This window comes from Oncorhynchus mykiss, chromosome 8, assembly GCF_057628025.1.
Source record: "Oncorhynchus mykiss isolate SJ-2025 chromosome 8, ASM5762802v1, whole genome shotgun sequence".
Classification (NCBI taxonomy): Eukaryota; Metazoa; Chordata; class Actinopteri; order Salmoniformes; family Salmonidae; genus Oncorhynchus; species Oncorhynchus mykiss.
In genome coordinates this window covers 73,416,236-73,431,403 of record NC_143029.1, presented here as the reverse complement: position 1 = coordinate 73,431,403, position 15,168 = coordinate 73,416,236, and the positions used below count along the sequence as shown (strand labels likewise).

The following is a 15,168-nucleotide window of genomic DNA, read 5'->3' as shown; positions in this document are numbered from 1 at the left end:
CGAGCTCCAGCAGGTATATTTCACTGGTCACCCCCAAAGCCTATTCCTCCTTTGGCCGCATTTCCTTCCAGTTCTCTGCTGCCAATGACTGGAACGAATTACAAAAATCACTGAAGCTGGAGACTCATGTCTACCTCACTAACTTTAAGCATCAGCTGTCAGAGCAGCTCACAGATCATTGCACCTGTACATAGCCCATCTTTAAATAGCCCATCCAACTACCTCATCCCCATATTGTTATTTTAAAAACATTTTTTGCTCCTTTGCACCTCAGTATCTCTACTTGCACATTCATCTTCTGCACATCTATCACTCCAGTGTTTAATTGCTAAATTGTAATTACTTTGCCACTACGGCCTATTCATTGCCTAACCTCTCTAATCTTACATCATTTGCACACACTATATATATATATTTTTATATTGTGTTATTGACTGTATGTTTGTTTATTCCATGTGTAACTCTGTGTTGTTGTTTGTGTCGCTCTGCTTTGCTTTATCTTGGCCAGGTCGCAGATGTAAATGAGAACTTGTTCTCAACTGGCCTACCTGGTTAAATAAAGGTGAAATAAAAATAATTAAAAACACAGTGCACAAAACGATTCCTGAAACATTAACTTAAGCTCTGTCTCTCAGCAAGGTGAGGAGAGCTGTCAGACTCAGACCAGAAACTGTCCATCCAGACTTTGCTTTTCATATGCCTCTCCTGACTGAGTGCTCTTTTCAAGTACATTCTAATAATGCATTCGACCGAGTCTTACAGGTTCAAAGAAAATAGTCTCAAAAGGAGTTTAGACCAGCAGGCATGATCACACAATGGGACAACGTGTAGTGCTTGCTGAGGATGTGATCTTCAGGCCTAGTGCGTTTCCTCTCAGTCTGTAAAAACAGATCATGAACCTGATGGGAAAACTTGAAACAATCGCTCACCAAGCAACCCTGCAATTTCATACGCCTTCTTCTGTTCAATCTTCTCATAATTCAATGCCTCAAAGAAGATGTCCAGGACTAGTAAGTTTTCTCTAGAGACAAAAACAAATACATCGAAAAGGTGTTACTTTATAACGTACATCTATCTTAGAGATACAATTGATTGATTTAATTTACTAATTCTGAGACATTTTGCATTAATTTACAATAAAGGTGAACGGTGGAGACCAATATCATACTTTTATTATGATTTATTTTAATCAAAATGCAAACCTCTGATCGTTACGTCACTTACCGTAAAACTTCAATTAATAGCCCGGGTGATTATTTGCTTAAATCACTGAACACAACAAGCGCTTAATAGATAGAGACTTCTATTTCCTTAATGTACACAGCTTTTGCTCATTTGCATACAGTTGAAATCGGAAGTTAACATACACTAAATACATTTAAACTCAGTTTTTCACAATTCCTGACATTTAATCCTAGTAAAAATTCCCTGTCTTAGGTCAGTTAGGATCACCACTTCATTTTAAGAATGTGAAATTTCAGAATAATAGTAGAGAGAATGATTTCCTTCAGCTTTTATTTATTTCATCACATTCCCAGTGGGTCAGAAGTTTACATACACTCCATTAGTATTTGGTAGCATTGCCTTCAAATTGTTTAACTTGGGTCAAACGTTTTTGGTAGCCTTCCACAAGCTTTCCACAATAAATTGAGTGAATTTTGGCCCATTCCTCCTGACAGAGCTGGTGTAACTGAGTCAGGTTTGTAGGCCTCCTTGCTCACACATGCTTTTTCAGCTCTGCCCACACATGTTCTATAGGACTGAGGTCAGGGCTTTGTGATGGCCACTCCAATTCCCTGACTTTGTTGTCCTTAAGCCATTTTGCCACAACTTTGGAAGTTTGCTTGGGGTCATTGACCATTTGGAAGACCCATTTGCGACCAAGTTTTAACTTCCTGACTGATGTCTTGAGATGTTGCTTCAATATATCCACATAATTTTCCCTCCTCATGATGCAATCTATTTTGTGAAGTGAACCAGTCTCTCCTGCAGCAAAGCACCCCCACAACATGATGCTGCCAACCCCGTGCTTCACGTTTGGGATATTGTTCTTCGGCTTGCAAGCCTCCCCCTTTTTTCTCCAAACATAACGATGGTCATTATGGCCAAACAGTTCTATTTTTGTTCCACAGGGCATTTCTCCAAAAAGTACGATCTTTGTCCCCATGTGCAGTTGTAAACCGTAGTCTGGCTTTGTTATGGCATTTTTGGAGCAGTGGCTTCTTCCTTGCTGAGCGGCCTATCAGGTCATGTCGATATAGGACTTGTTTTACTGTTTCCTCCAGCATTTTCACAAGGTCCATTGCTGTTGTTCTGGGATTGATTTGCACTTTTCACACTAAAGTACGTTCATCTCTAGGAGACTGAACGCGTCTCCTTCCTGAATGGTATGACGGCTGCGTGGTCCCATGGTGTTTAAACTTACGTACTATTGTTTGTACAGAGGAACATGGTACCTTCAGGCGTTTGGAAATTGCTCCCAAGGATTAACCAGACTTGTGGAGGTCTACAATTTTTCTTCTTAGGTCTTGGCTGATTTGTTGTGATTTTCCCATGATGTCAAGCAAAGAGGCACTGAGTTTGAAGGTAGGCCTTGAAATACATACACAGGTACACCTCCAATTGACTCAAATCATGTCAATTAGCCTATCAGAAGCTTCTAAAGCCATGATATCATTTTCTGAAATTTTCCAAGCTGATTGAAGGCACAGTCAACTTAGTGCATGTAAACTTCTGACCCACTGGAATTGTGATACAGTGAGTTGTAAGTGAAATAATCTGTCTGTAAACAATTGTTGGAAAAATGACCTGTGTCATGCACAAAGTCGATGTCCTAACCGACTTGGCAAAACTATAGTAGCCAATGGCTGCCAATTTCTTAATGGCAATAAAAACAGATGATTGCCATATTTTTTCAGAGTCATTACTTAATTATTTAATGCAACAAATCTCACGTTAAACCTAGTAAACAATTCATGGTAAAATTGGAAACAATTCATTTAGACCCAGCGTTTATTTGAAACAGTCATTTATTTGCTGAAATGTGTACCATTGCCGACTATTAAAAGGGACAGGCGGCTATTTGAGACTAAATTAATTTGAAGTTGTTAACTCACTGTAACTATCCAGATACTTACCCGATGTACTGTTCAGTTTTGTTGAATTTCTTGGCCAGATATTTGGCAGAGGCTTTACTGGGTATTTTCACCATGGACAGCTCTTTGCCATAGCGTGTCATGCTGCAGGGTGTCTCACACACACAGTAGTCGTTGTCTTTCTCTACCAAGAAGTCTGTGGGGGATGACAATAGAATGGGAGTCCTGGGCCCAATTCACTACAGGCCCCATGATAAAAGGTAGTACAATTCAAAAGAAGCTGCAAAACAACCTTTGCTGCTCAGCAGTTCCTTATTTCAAAATGCTGTATTGTATAAACGCTTTCGTACTCATATCTAAAAATATTGTTTGGTGTATCTACTGATCAGTGATAACTGGTTCATATTCCTAATCCTTATATCATTACCATTGTTTCTGCCTTACCTAAAGCTGGGTCTGCACAGTCTTTGTACTGCTCTGGTGTGCATACTGTTGAGGTCCCTATTCAACACGTCAGAGAGAGAGAGAGCGGGAGAGAGAGAGAGAGAGAGAGAGAGAGAGAGAGAGAGAGAGAGAGAGAGAGAGAGAGAGCAAAACAAAAATGTAATGTTAACATAACCACAGTGGGGCAAAAAGGTATTTAGTCAGCCACCAATTGTGCAAGTTCTCCCACTTAAAAAGATGAGAGAGGCCTGTAATTTTCATCATAGGTACACTTCAACTATGACAGACAAAATGAGAAACAAAATCCAGAAAATCACATTGTAGGATTTTGAATGAATTTATTTGCAAATTATGGTGGAAAAAAAGTATTTGGTCAATAACAACAGTTTATCTCAATAGTTTGTTATATACCCTTTGTTGGCAAAGACAGAGGTCAAACGTTTTCTGTAAGTCTTCACAAGGTTTTCACACACTGTTGCTGGTATTTTGGCCCATTCCTCCATGCAGATCTCCTCTAGAGCAGTGATGTTTTGGGGCTGTTGCTGGGCAACACGGACTTTCAACTCCCTCCAAAGATTTTCCATGGGGTTGAGATCTGGAGACTGGCTAGGCCACTCCAGGACCTTGAAATGCTTCTTACGAAGCCACTCCTTCGTTGCCCGGGCGGTGTGTTTGGATCATTGTCATGCTGAAAGACCAAGCCACGTTTCATCTTCAATGCCCTTGCTGATGGAAGGAGGTTTTCACTCAAAATCTCACGATACATGGCCCCATTCATTCTTTCCTTTACACGGATCAGGCGTCCTGGTCCCTTTTCAGAAAAACAGCCCCAAAGCATGATGTTTCCACCCCCATGCTTCACAGTAGGTATGGTGTTCTTTGGATGCAACTCAGCATTCTTTGTCCTCCAAACACGACGAGTTGAGTTTTTACCAAAAAGTTATATTTTGGTTTCATCTGACCATATGACATTCTCCCAATCTTCTTCTGGATCATCCAAATGCTCTCTAGCAAACTTCAGACGGGCCTGGACATGTACTGGCTTAAGCAGGGGGACACATCTGGCACTGCAGGATTTGAGTCCCTGGCGGCGTAGTGTGTTACTGATGGTAGGCTTTGTTATTTTGGTCCCAGCTCTCTGCACGTCATTCACTAGGTCCCCCCGTGTGGTTCTGGGATTTTTGCTCACTGTTCTTGTGATCATTTTGACCCCACGGGGTGAGATCTTGCGTGGAGCCCCAGATCGAGGGAGATTATCAGTGGTCTTGTATGTCTTCCATTTCCTAACAATTGCTCCCACAGTTGATTTCTCCAAACCAAGCTGCTAACCTATTACAGATTCAGTCTTCCCAGTCTACTAATTTTCCACCATCATTTGCAAGTAAATTCATTAAATATCCTACAATGGGATTTTCTGGATTTTGTTTCTCATTTTGTCTGTCATACTTGAAGTGTACCTATGATGAAAATTACAGGCCTCTCTCATCTTTTTAAGTGGGAGAACTTGCACAATTGGTGGCTGACTAAATACGTTTTTGCCCCACTGTACATATTCCTATGAATGACAACAACAACACAGAAAACATTATTAATCATATTCCATTGAGGAACTATGTGATGGTCAAGCCAAGACGTGTGTGAGTACCAGGCATGTGGACCATCCTGCAGTTACAGTTCTCCACCAGGTAGCGTGTCTCGCAGTCGATACGGCAGGCTGTGATGCTGTACGTGGAGAAGAACTCAGAGTCGATGGGAGTGGACTTGCAGTCTCCCCATGGGGGAGGGAGGTACTGAAGCTGCGACAGAACAGAGCATAGATTTCCCCTCAGTATATTGGCCACTTTCAACAACATCTAGTCAAGCCCAGCAGGAAATCCAAAATAAAAGTGCACACAAGCAGACAAAAAAACAAACATATGTATTGAACATTTAATAAGGGAACATAATGAAATAATGACATGTTTTCTGGCTTCTGTTCACATCTATAAGAATATTCCACTCAGACTACGGTGTAACTGAGAAACACAGCTCACAGAAAGCAACAAGCAGACACCATGCAGAAAATCAGTGATGCAGGTCAGGTCTAGTCCTGAAAGTTTACATACACTTAGGTTGGAGTCATTAAAACTTGATGGGGACAAAGATCGTACTTTTTGGAGAAATGTCCTGTGGTCTGATGAAACAAAAATAGAACTGTTTGGCCATAACAACCATCTTTATGTTTGGAGGAAAAAGGGGGAGGCTTTGCAAGCCAAAGAACACCATCCCAATCGTGAAGCACGGGGTTGGCAGCATCATGCTGTGGGTTGTGCTTTGCTGCATGAGGGACTGGTTCACGTCACAAAATAGATGGCATCATGAGGATGGACAATGATGTGGATATATTGAAGCAACATCTCAAGACATCAGTCAGGAAGTTAAAGCTTGGTCGCAAATGGATCTTCCAAATGGACAATGACCCCAAGGATACTTCCAAAGTTGTGGCAAATGGCTTAAGGACAACAAAGTCAGGGTATTTGAGTGGCCATCACAAAGCCCTGACTTCAATCACATAGAACATTTGTGGGCAAAACTGAAAAAGCGTGTGCGAGCAAGGAGGCCTACAAACCTGACTCTGAGCTCTGTCAGGAGGAATGGGCCAAAATTCACTCAACTTATTGTGGGAAGTTTGTGGAAGGCTACACGAAACGTTTGACCCAAGTTAAACAATTTGAAGGCAATGCTACCCGATACTAATTGAGTATATGTAAACTTCTGACCCACTGGGAATGTGATGAAAGAAATAAAAGCTGAAATAAATCATTATTCTGACATTTCACATTCTTAAAATAAAGTGGTGATCCTAACTGGCCTAAGACAGGGAATTCTACTAGGATTAAATGTCAGGAATTGTGAAAAACTGAGTTTAAATGTATTTGGCTAAGGTGTATGTAAACTTCCCACTTCAACTGTATTTGTGTATGTACCAACATTCAGAGAAGCACATAGCCCATTGGACATAACAGATAACTGAAAAGACCTTGGTGTGGCTTAGAGATTTTCCGAACTTCTCAATCATTTTCCCCAAATCTACCCTTGACCGTCTCTTGCATCTGCATGCATTGGAAGACTGAGTGTGACAGATACAGAGTGCCAGTAAGTCATGAAGTGACTTGAAATGGAATACTTGATTTATTCTTTATGGAACTTGATTTCCAGGCTACAGCCTCTCATAAACATTATCCATGTAGGAAATAAAAACCCAGAGAAAATAACAGGCCCTCTAGACATTAAACACTCATTATCCAGTCTTTGTCTTCATACAAGCTGTTGAATATGGTGCAACCAATATTATTTTGCAGTTACAGTATGTTTATTTGTTTTGTTGTTTTTGTGCTTTGCATTTGAATGTTGCATACTCCTGGGATCCTCTGAATCTGGTTAATGTCTCCTAGGACTTTACTCTGGGAGGGTAATAGAACCACATTAAACACAACGATTGGCTAACAGAAGACATTAGCCAGATGTAGATTATCCCAGCAATGTACAACATTCAAATGCAAAGCCCAAAAACAACAAAACAAACTAAACATAACTGCACAATAATATTGGTTGCACCATATACAACAGCTTTTATGAAGACAAAGACTGGATAATGAGTGTTTAATGTGCTAGCTGGAAAGGATAACATTATGTGCTGATATTCTATAGTGATGGTAGTTATGAAGAGACATAAGACAGAGATGAACCAGGAAGAAACAGTCGTTGAAATGAGGTCACGACAGCCACATGGAGGGAGGTGATTGGTCCATTCCATCATGAAGACTTGATCGGTAATGAGATTGGGAGGTTTGCTATGTACGCTACTGTACATATGGTATGCTACAGTACGCTATGTTAAGCTACAGTACACTACGGTATGCTATGGTACACTACGGTATGCTATGGTATGCCAACCGCTGCACTTGGGAGGAAACTAACGTTTGGAAGCCTGGGGTTACAGTTGGCCGAGGGCTTCCACCCCGAAACCTATCTAGTGTGGGAGAGGAGGCTCTGACTAGTGAATCTGAACCTTTACTCAGGCCTCATAGGACTTCTCATTTAGGGGAAGGACCAGTGAACACGTCACCAACTACCGATCTTGACACGGACAACATCTGTCAAAGCCCTTTGTTTGGCTCTCAGATACACAGTAAGCAGCCAGCCAGTCAACCTATAGGTGTTCATCTTACTGAGCCCCAAAACAGCTGAGCCCATGTCTGAGGACACAAACCCAAAACTGGTTCAGAAACATACATTTCTTGTCATTCAGCCATCTTTCAATAATTGTTCTCGGCCACTTGAAGCTCGATTGTTGGTAAAAATAGTGTTCCAAATTTCCACCCCAAGTTATTATACTGTATTTGCTTGCTGCAGAATGAAGTTGTCCTTTAAAGACTGGATTTAGTTCAGACATTTCTTCCACTGACATTGGGAGACCTGTTTGTATCATGTGGTTGAAGTGAGGCAGATTTGAGTGGTTCTGGTGAATGGGAGTATAATCATATATTGATATATTGATCAATCCCTCCGAAAAGGGTTTGAAAAGCATTAAATAATCAAAAGGATATGGGGTTAAACATTTTTAGCAATCAATTTGGATTCATTTGAGATGGTGTTACTAGTAAGATTATTATAATATTTTTTTGAACCTTTATTTAACTAGGCAAGTCAGTTACGTGAAAAAATCTTATTTACAATGACGGCCTACCCGGGCCAAACCCTGCCCTAATCCGGACAAGGCTGGGTCAATTGTGCGCCGCTCTATAGGACTCTTGATCATGGCCGGTTGTGATACAGCCCGAGATTGAACCAGGGATTGAACCTGTAGTGATGCCCCTAGCACTGAGATGCAGTGCCTTAGACCGCTGCGCCACTCAAGAGCCTATGATAGATGATTCCTATCAGATTTAAATGGCACACTAATCAATTCAGTACAATTATTATAAATGAATTGCTCTAGTCATAAGAGCAGATTAATTTACATATCACCTTATATATCTACTCATAGCTACTTTACAAGGGAAGTCGATTGAATTCAGAATTCAGTGTTGTTTGGATTGTTGTGTCCAATTGTCTGTTTTAGAGATGCACTGCACCGATAACCCTATGTTATTCTGTTGAATATGGCGTGAGGGATTTTGAAGAGACTTGTGACTTGTACCAAATAATATCTTCTCTGGAATCAAAGGATTTTTTGAATAACTTGTGGTTCAAGGTGTAATTCTAGGTATTATAATTAATTTCTGATGAGTTTGTAACTCATTCAGTAGGAAAAGTGCCACAAACCCCTACTCAAGAGAAACTGAGTTCTGACACCTAATGAGATTTGTATCTTCAATGGGTGTATAAAACGTGACATTGTGACATCAGTGACACTTTGCTGAGGTCCTTTACAATAAAGTGGTTGCCAAAGAAAATATCTATCAAAAGATCACAGCTGTATTTCACTGTCCTGTCACTGTTTTCAAACCACCGGATTTCACGAGCTGCAGCCTGAGTGGCATGTTATTGCAATAGATTTTATTAGATTTTATTTTATGGACAAAAAAACCATGTGCAATGCAGGGCTGGCTCTAGCCTTTTGGGGGCCCTAAGCAGGTTTCGTTGGGGGGCCCCCACCTTGCGGAAAAACATTTTAGTGGCCCCCTCTTGAGAAAATTTCAATTCTCCACATTTTGCCATGGGCCATAGAGAAAATGTTGTAGTTTTAAAGCAAGTGTTCTGCTATTCTCTACATTTTGCAATGGGGAGAGAAAACTGCAATATTATAACATTTCATTCAATTCTACTCATTATGCCATGGGGCAGAGAAAATTATTTTGCAGTTTTAGAGCAAATTTCCTGAATTTCTACCGATTTTGACATGGGTTTGAGAGACATTTTTGCAGTTTTAGAGCAAATTTCCTGCAATTCTACCCATTTTGAAATGGGCGTGAGCGGAATATTTGCCGTTTTAAAGCACATTTCCTGCAATACAACACATTTTGTAATTTCTTATGCCATGTTAATATGATATCTGAGTGAGAATGAATAGCCCTGTGTGCCCGGTCAGTATTTGGCCATGATTACAGCTGGCTAGACTAACTACCAATCTAAAAGTTGTTCGCAAACATGGCTAATTGAGTGACTGTCAGTGACAGACATAACAAGAGAAAAACTGCTGATGCACAAACAAATTCTGAAGTTACACCTGGTGTATCTACTATTCTTACTCTCAATAGAGTCAATTGAGACCGTCTATGTCACTTATGCGTGGAACCGGCGCTGGTGCACGGTTTGTAATACTATTTTCTATCCTCTTTAAATGATTATGCAGTAGTAGAAAACATTCCTTCGACACATTTTGATTTGTCTGGGTTTTGATGTGAAAAACAATGTGGGTATTATGGACATGCACCTGTTCTATTATTGAAGGAAGTATTGGGTGCTCAACTCGAAAGAACACTGCGAAGAGAGTCTATTAACGTATGTTTGATGTTCACTGATTTAACCCTGGATATGGTTACAGTTAGTGACAATGACAGGACTGTGAAATAGATGACCTATGGATCTGGCAAACAGACCATTGTGACCACATGGAATACAGACTTATTAGAGACATTTTAGTTCAGTATTAAAATGACTCCCGTGGTCCTGACATCTGCCCTAATGGAAGACTACATTGATTTTAATATTCGTGTCTGACAACTGGATAATGGATACTATACTGAACAAAAATATAAACGCAACATGCAACAACTTCAAAGATTTTACAGTTCATATAAGAGTTACAGTTCATATAAGGAAATCAGTCAATTTAAATATATGAATTAGGCCCTAATCTATGGATTTCACATGAATGGGAATACAGATACGTATCTGTTAGTCACAGATAACTTTAAAAAAGGTAGGGGCGTGGATCAGAAAACTAGTAAGTATCTGGTGCGACCACCATTTGCCTCATGCAGCGCGACACATCTCCTTCAGATAGTTGATCAGAGTTGATCATTCTGTCGATTGTGGCCTGTGGAATGCTGCCCAACTCCTTTTCAATGGCTGTGCGAAGTTGTTGGATATTGGCGGGAACTGGAACACACTGTCATACATGTCGGTCCAGAGCATCCCAACAGGCTCAATGAGTGACATGTCTGGTGAGTATGCAGGCATTTTCAGCTTCCAGGAATTGTGTACAGATCCTTGCTACATAAGGCCATGAGGTGATGGTGGCGAATGAATGGCAAGATAATGGGCCTCAGGATCTCGTCACAGTGTCTCTGTGCATTCAAATTGCCATCGATAAAATGTAATTGTGTTCATTGTCCTTAGCTTATTCCTGCCTATACCATAACCTCACTGCCACCTTGGGGCACTTCTTTCACAATGTTGACATCAGCAAACCGCTTGCCCACACAACACCATACACGTGGTCTACGGTTGTGAGACCGGTTGTACATACTGCCAAATTCTCTAAAACAACGGAGGCGGCTTATTGTAGAGAAATGAACATGAATATCTCTGGAAACTGCACTGGAGGACATTCCTGCAGTTAACATTCCTGCAGTGCTCCCGAGTGGCGCAGTGGTCTAAGGCACTGCATCTCAGTGCAAGAGGCTTGGGAGTGATTGGGAGTCCCATAGGGGGTGGCGCACAATTTGCCCAGTGTCGCCGGGGTAGGCCGTTATTGTAAATAATAATTTGTTCTTAACTGACTTGCCTAGTTATAAATATTTTAAAAATTAAAACGTGCCAATTGCACGCTCCCTCAAATCCTTTGAAATCTGTGGCATTGAGTTGTGTGACAAAATTGCACATTTTAGAGTGGCCTATTATTTTTCCCCGCAGAAGGTGCACATGTGTAATGATCATGCTGTTTAATATGATTAGCTGCTTGATATGCCACACCTGTCAGGGAGATGTACTATCTTTGCAAAGGAAAAATGCTCACTATCAGAGATGTAAACGAATTTGTGCTAGAAATTTGAGAGAAATAAGCTTTTTGCGCTTATGGGAAATTTGTAGGATCTTTTATTTCAGCTCATGAAACATTGTACCAACACCAACACAATACTTGTGGTGTTTATATTTTTGTTCAGTGTAGATGTTGCTGCTCCGTTACGACTGTTCACAGTGCCCAATAGGCTACTGTATAGGACTGTGGTTACAGGCACTGTCTGTAGCCTATAGCTAGGTCTTTTTTTCCATCTGAAATGTATCCATACAATGTAAATTAAATCCTCTGGAAATATTTTTGATTCTTTTATTTTTGATTCTGATATTTTTGATTTTTGATCAGATGTACCAGATGCTCCATCATTCATGATTTGTCTTTATTTAGCATGTGGAATTGATTTGAACGAGAGAGAGAGCATCTGAAGCAATGACATTTCTGCTGTATTCTGTGCTAATCTTGGGAGGCATTTCTGACTACACTTCAGTCACAGCCTGTAATTCACAAAGCTTAATGATTTTGTTGGTCCTCTCTTACTCAAAGCCATGATCATTGTGGTACCATTGCCTTTTCGTTACACCACAAAATGTAACTCTATCGTTCTTTGTATTTTATGAAAAGCAAACCAAAGTCTCCCGAATGTTATTTTTCTCTCTACATGGTGTTATTATGCATGACTAAATCCAATTTATGTACACAAGTAGGATCTTAATTTGAGCCAGTTCACTACAGCAGGAAAATAATCCTGCATCAACAGGAAATGTGAATTATTATGTGGATTATAATTAATTGATACGTTTTTCATAAGGGAAAATAAAAAATGACAAACCTCAGAAGCCTGCATTGCAGGATGTCTTCATGCAACAGGGTGAACAAATTAAGATCTTACATCTGTAGCATATATTATGCTATTGTTCTCTATCCAACTGGTATCAGCAACAGCAAGATTATATGGAAAATATACCTTTGAGCCGTCAGAGATTGCATGTGAACTGCCTGGGGTACTGTAGCTCTGGCCACCAATAACAGTGTAAATACATTTACCGGCAATTTCTGCTTTGTACATCCAATCTGTCTCTCCTTCTGTATTCCTTGTTGGATACATACTAGGTAGCAAATATTATATTGTTACTACTTCAGTTCAGAATCATTAGACGGTTTCTGTTCAGATTTAGCGATTGTGCTGGTCGCATGTTATTACGTGCATTATACAATAAGATAAATAGAATATATTTTTCTCCAGGGTCTGAGACACAGATGTATAGCCAATGACAGGAGAAGGAAGAAGGGTTGGGGCTTTGGAAAAAACACAGACAAAAGCAGAGCGAGAGGAGGATTGAAGTAGAAAAAAAGGAAGGAAGGAAGGGAAAGGTGTTTGTGCAAAAGGCTAAGCAGTATGTACCAGTTGCTGCTGACATGACACAAAAGTTTGAAAACCAGGGGCCACACCAAATCCCAGCTGGTCAATGAAGGGAGGTTCATCCTGGCTGTGAATCTGAACCTTGATGCCTGCTTCGTACGAGGTCTCATCTGTGGATACATACAACAGCAGGCTAGAGAATGTAACAACAGAAACCTCTGCTGATCGCTGTTCCCTGGTCAGAGACATTGCTTGTTGTGTTGGGAATGAGATATGTGTTTTTACTGGATATTGGACATCTGTTGTGATAAAGTCACGTGTTGAAAATGCAGTGCTAAGAATGAACTATTTTTCCCAGGACGGAGACAATAAATGTTGTGTTGGATAAGTTGTTAAACTATATGTTGTTGTAATAGTGTACAGGTCAAATTCAGCACTAGGAAGGAACCTTGAATGAATGCATGTCAGTCGGCTGGTTGATGTGTAAAGTTCATTCGACCAATGTCCCAAAATCCAAAGTTATTATTGTATTTATGGACAGATCAGTTATTGTGGTACTAATTAAGTGGTGTCATACCACTGGGTACTCACCTGTCTCTCCCCAAACAGGTAAGTATTCATCTTGTTGGATATCTAACATGATCTCCAGCCCATTTCCTGTCCCGCCTTTCAACGTTGTCAACATCGGGTTGCCATCCAAACCAGAGTTGAACGTGTAGCATTTTCCGTACCGCGTGTAAATCTGCAAGAAGAAGAAGAAGGTACATGACATTAACTCAATGCAACAACATTGTTTTGACATAGCGACAACACAGACAGTAAACAGCACAGTCACTTTGAGCAATGGTTGCTCTCTGTGTAGACCAATTTAAACTGCGGTTGGGGATAGGGTTGCTGGGCAGGAAAGCTTTGCAGGTAATTATCTTAGAAAACACTGAACCAAACAAGATACTAGAATGATGAATGAATAAATAAATTAACACCTCTACTGTGGCAACTGGCAATCTTTACCCAGACCCATTTTTTTTTATTTCCCCTGAGTAATTTAGATACTTCTTTAGGATGTATTTTCCATTAAAACTGAAAGTTCTAGTTAATCCAAAGCAATATAGCCAAAACCCAACCTCTTCCATCCCACAAAACACTAAATTAGATTGTTCAAATACAATTTATATTAGGAAGTGTCTTATAGACCCCTTTGAAAGCATTAACTTGTACCAATGCAGCTCAATGGTAATCTATAGATGTAGAATCTTAATTGGATCACCCTTTTGCAGGATAACATTTCCAGGAAATGTACAACTTGCAGTAGAGTTAATGTTTTAAAAGGCTTCTGAAGCATGTCATTTTAACTTTGAAATTTCAGACTTGACTTTCCCTTAAGAAAATGTATCAACCTCTACAAAATATTATAATCCACATAATAATTCACATTTCCTGTTGCTGCAGGATTGTTTTCCTGCTGTACAAACTGGCTCAAATAAAGATTCTACATCTGTACATAAATTGCATTCAGTAATGCATAATAACATGTAGTGAGAAAAATGACATTGACTGGTTGGCTTTTCAAAAAATACAAAGAACAATGGCAAGCTGTTGACAAATTCCTTTTGTATAAAAGTAAATCCATTTCCTTTGAGTGTGAAAATAATATTTTGTGGTGTAACAGAAAGGCAATGGTAGCAGACTCTGAGTAAGAGAGAACAAAATAAATAATTAAGCTTTGTGAATTGCCAGCCGTGATTTAGGTTTATTAAGAATTGGCTCCCAAGAGCAGCACAGAAGTCAGCAGAAATTCCACTGCTTCAGATTGCTGTAGCAAACTGGCTCAAATTAAGATCCTACATCTGTACTATTAAGTATTGGTACAGACAAAATTTTGCCTGCAGCAAATAGCCAGCTGGTTTAACTGATTCAGAGATATACAGTGCTGATATTCCAGTATTGCACCACCATGTTCTTTTAGCACCATCTCTCACACATTTCATATTGACGTTTCATTATTTTATTTTTTTACAAATTCTCTAAGATGGGCGACTTTGCTTTCATGTGTGCCAGCAGAGCAAAAATAATCATTAGGAGCCTCTTAGAATGCTGCATCTGATTTTGCACAACTGACACACATGGCTGGTGAGCTATAACTTAAAACTAAAAGTTAAAATAGATAAAGGCGATAATGGCTTTAAATTCTCTATGCATTTTGCTGTGTAAGTGATTTAATTTCACCGAGGTGGAATTGATTGGTCATGCAGTTCTCTAAGGGTTTTATCGATACTGTCATACAGTTATCACCAACATGTACAGCGGAGCAAAAAAGTATT

The 15,168-nt window shown here is 39.9% G+C and overlaps 1 protein-coding gene across 6 annotated transcripts in view; it reads right to left on the bottom strand.

The window, feature by feature from the left end:
* LOC110530477 (acid-sensing ion channel 1C) overlaps nt 1–15,168 on the bottom strand; it is a 165,838-nt gene that overhangs the window by 11,748 nt on the left and 138,922 nt on the right. For all 6 annotated transcript variants that reach the window (XM_090182497.1, XM_090182496.1, XM_021613580.3 and 3 more), the window contains exons 2-7: nt 13,439–13,589; nt 12,890–13,017; nt 5,185–5,335; nt 3,540–3,596; nt 3,138–3,291; nt 930–1,021 (exon numbers count right to left, since the gene is read on the bottom strand). In XM_090182497.1, the coding sequence (XP_090038623.1) occupies nt 930–1,021; nt 3,138–3,291; nt 3,540–3,596; nt 5,185–5,335; nt 12,890–13,017; nt 13,439–13,589 (733 nt within the window). The remainder of the gene's footprint in view (nt 1–929; nt 1,022–3,137; nt 3,292–3,539; nt 3,597–5,184; nt 5,336–12,889; nt 13,018–13,438; nt 13,590–15,168) is intronic.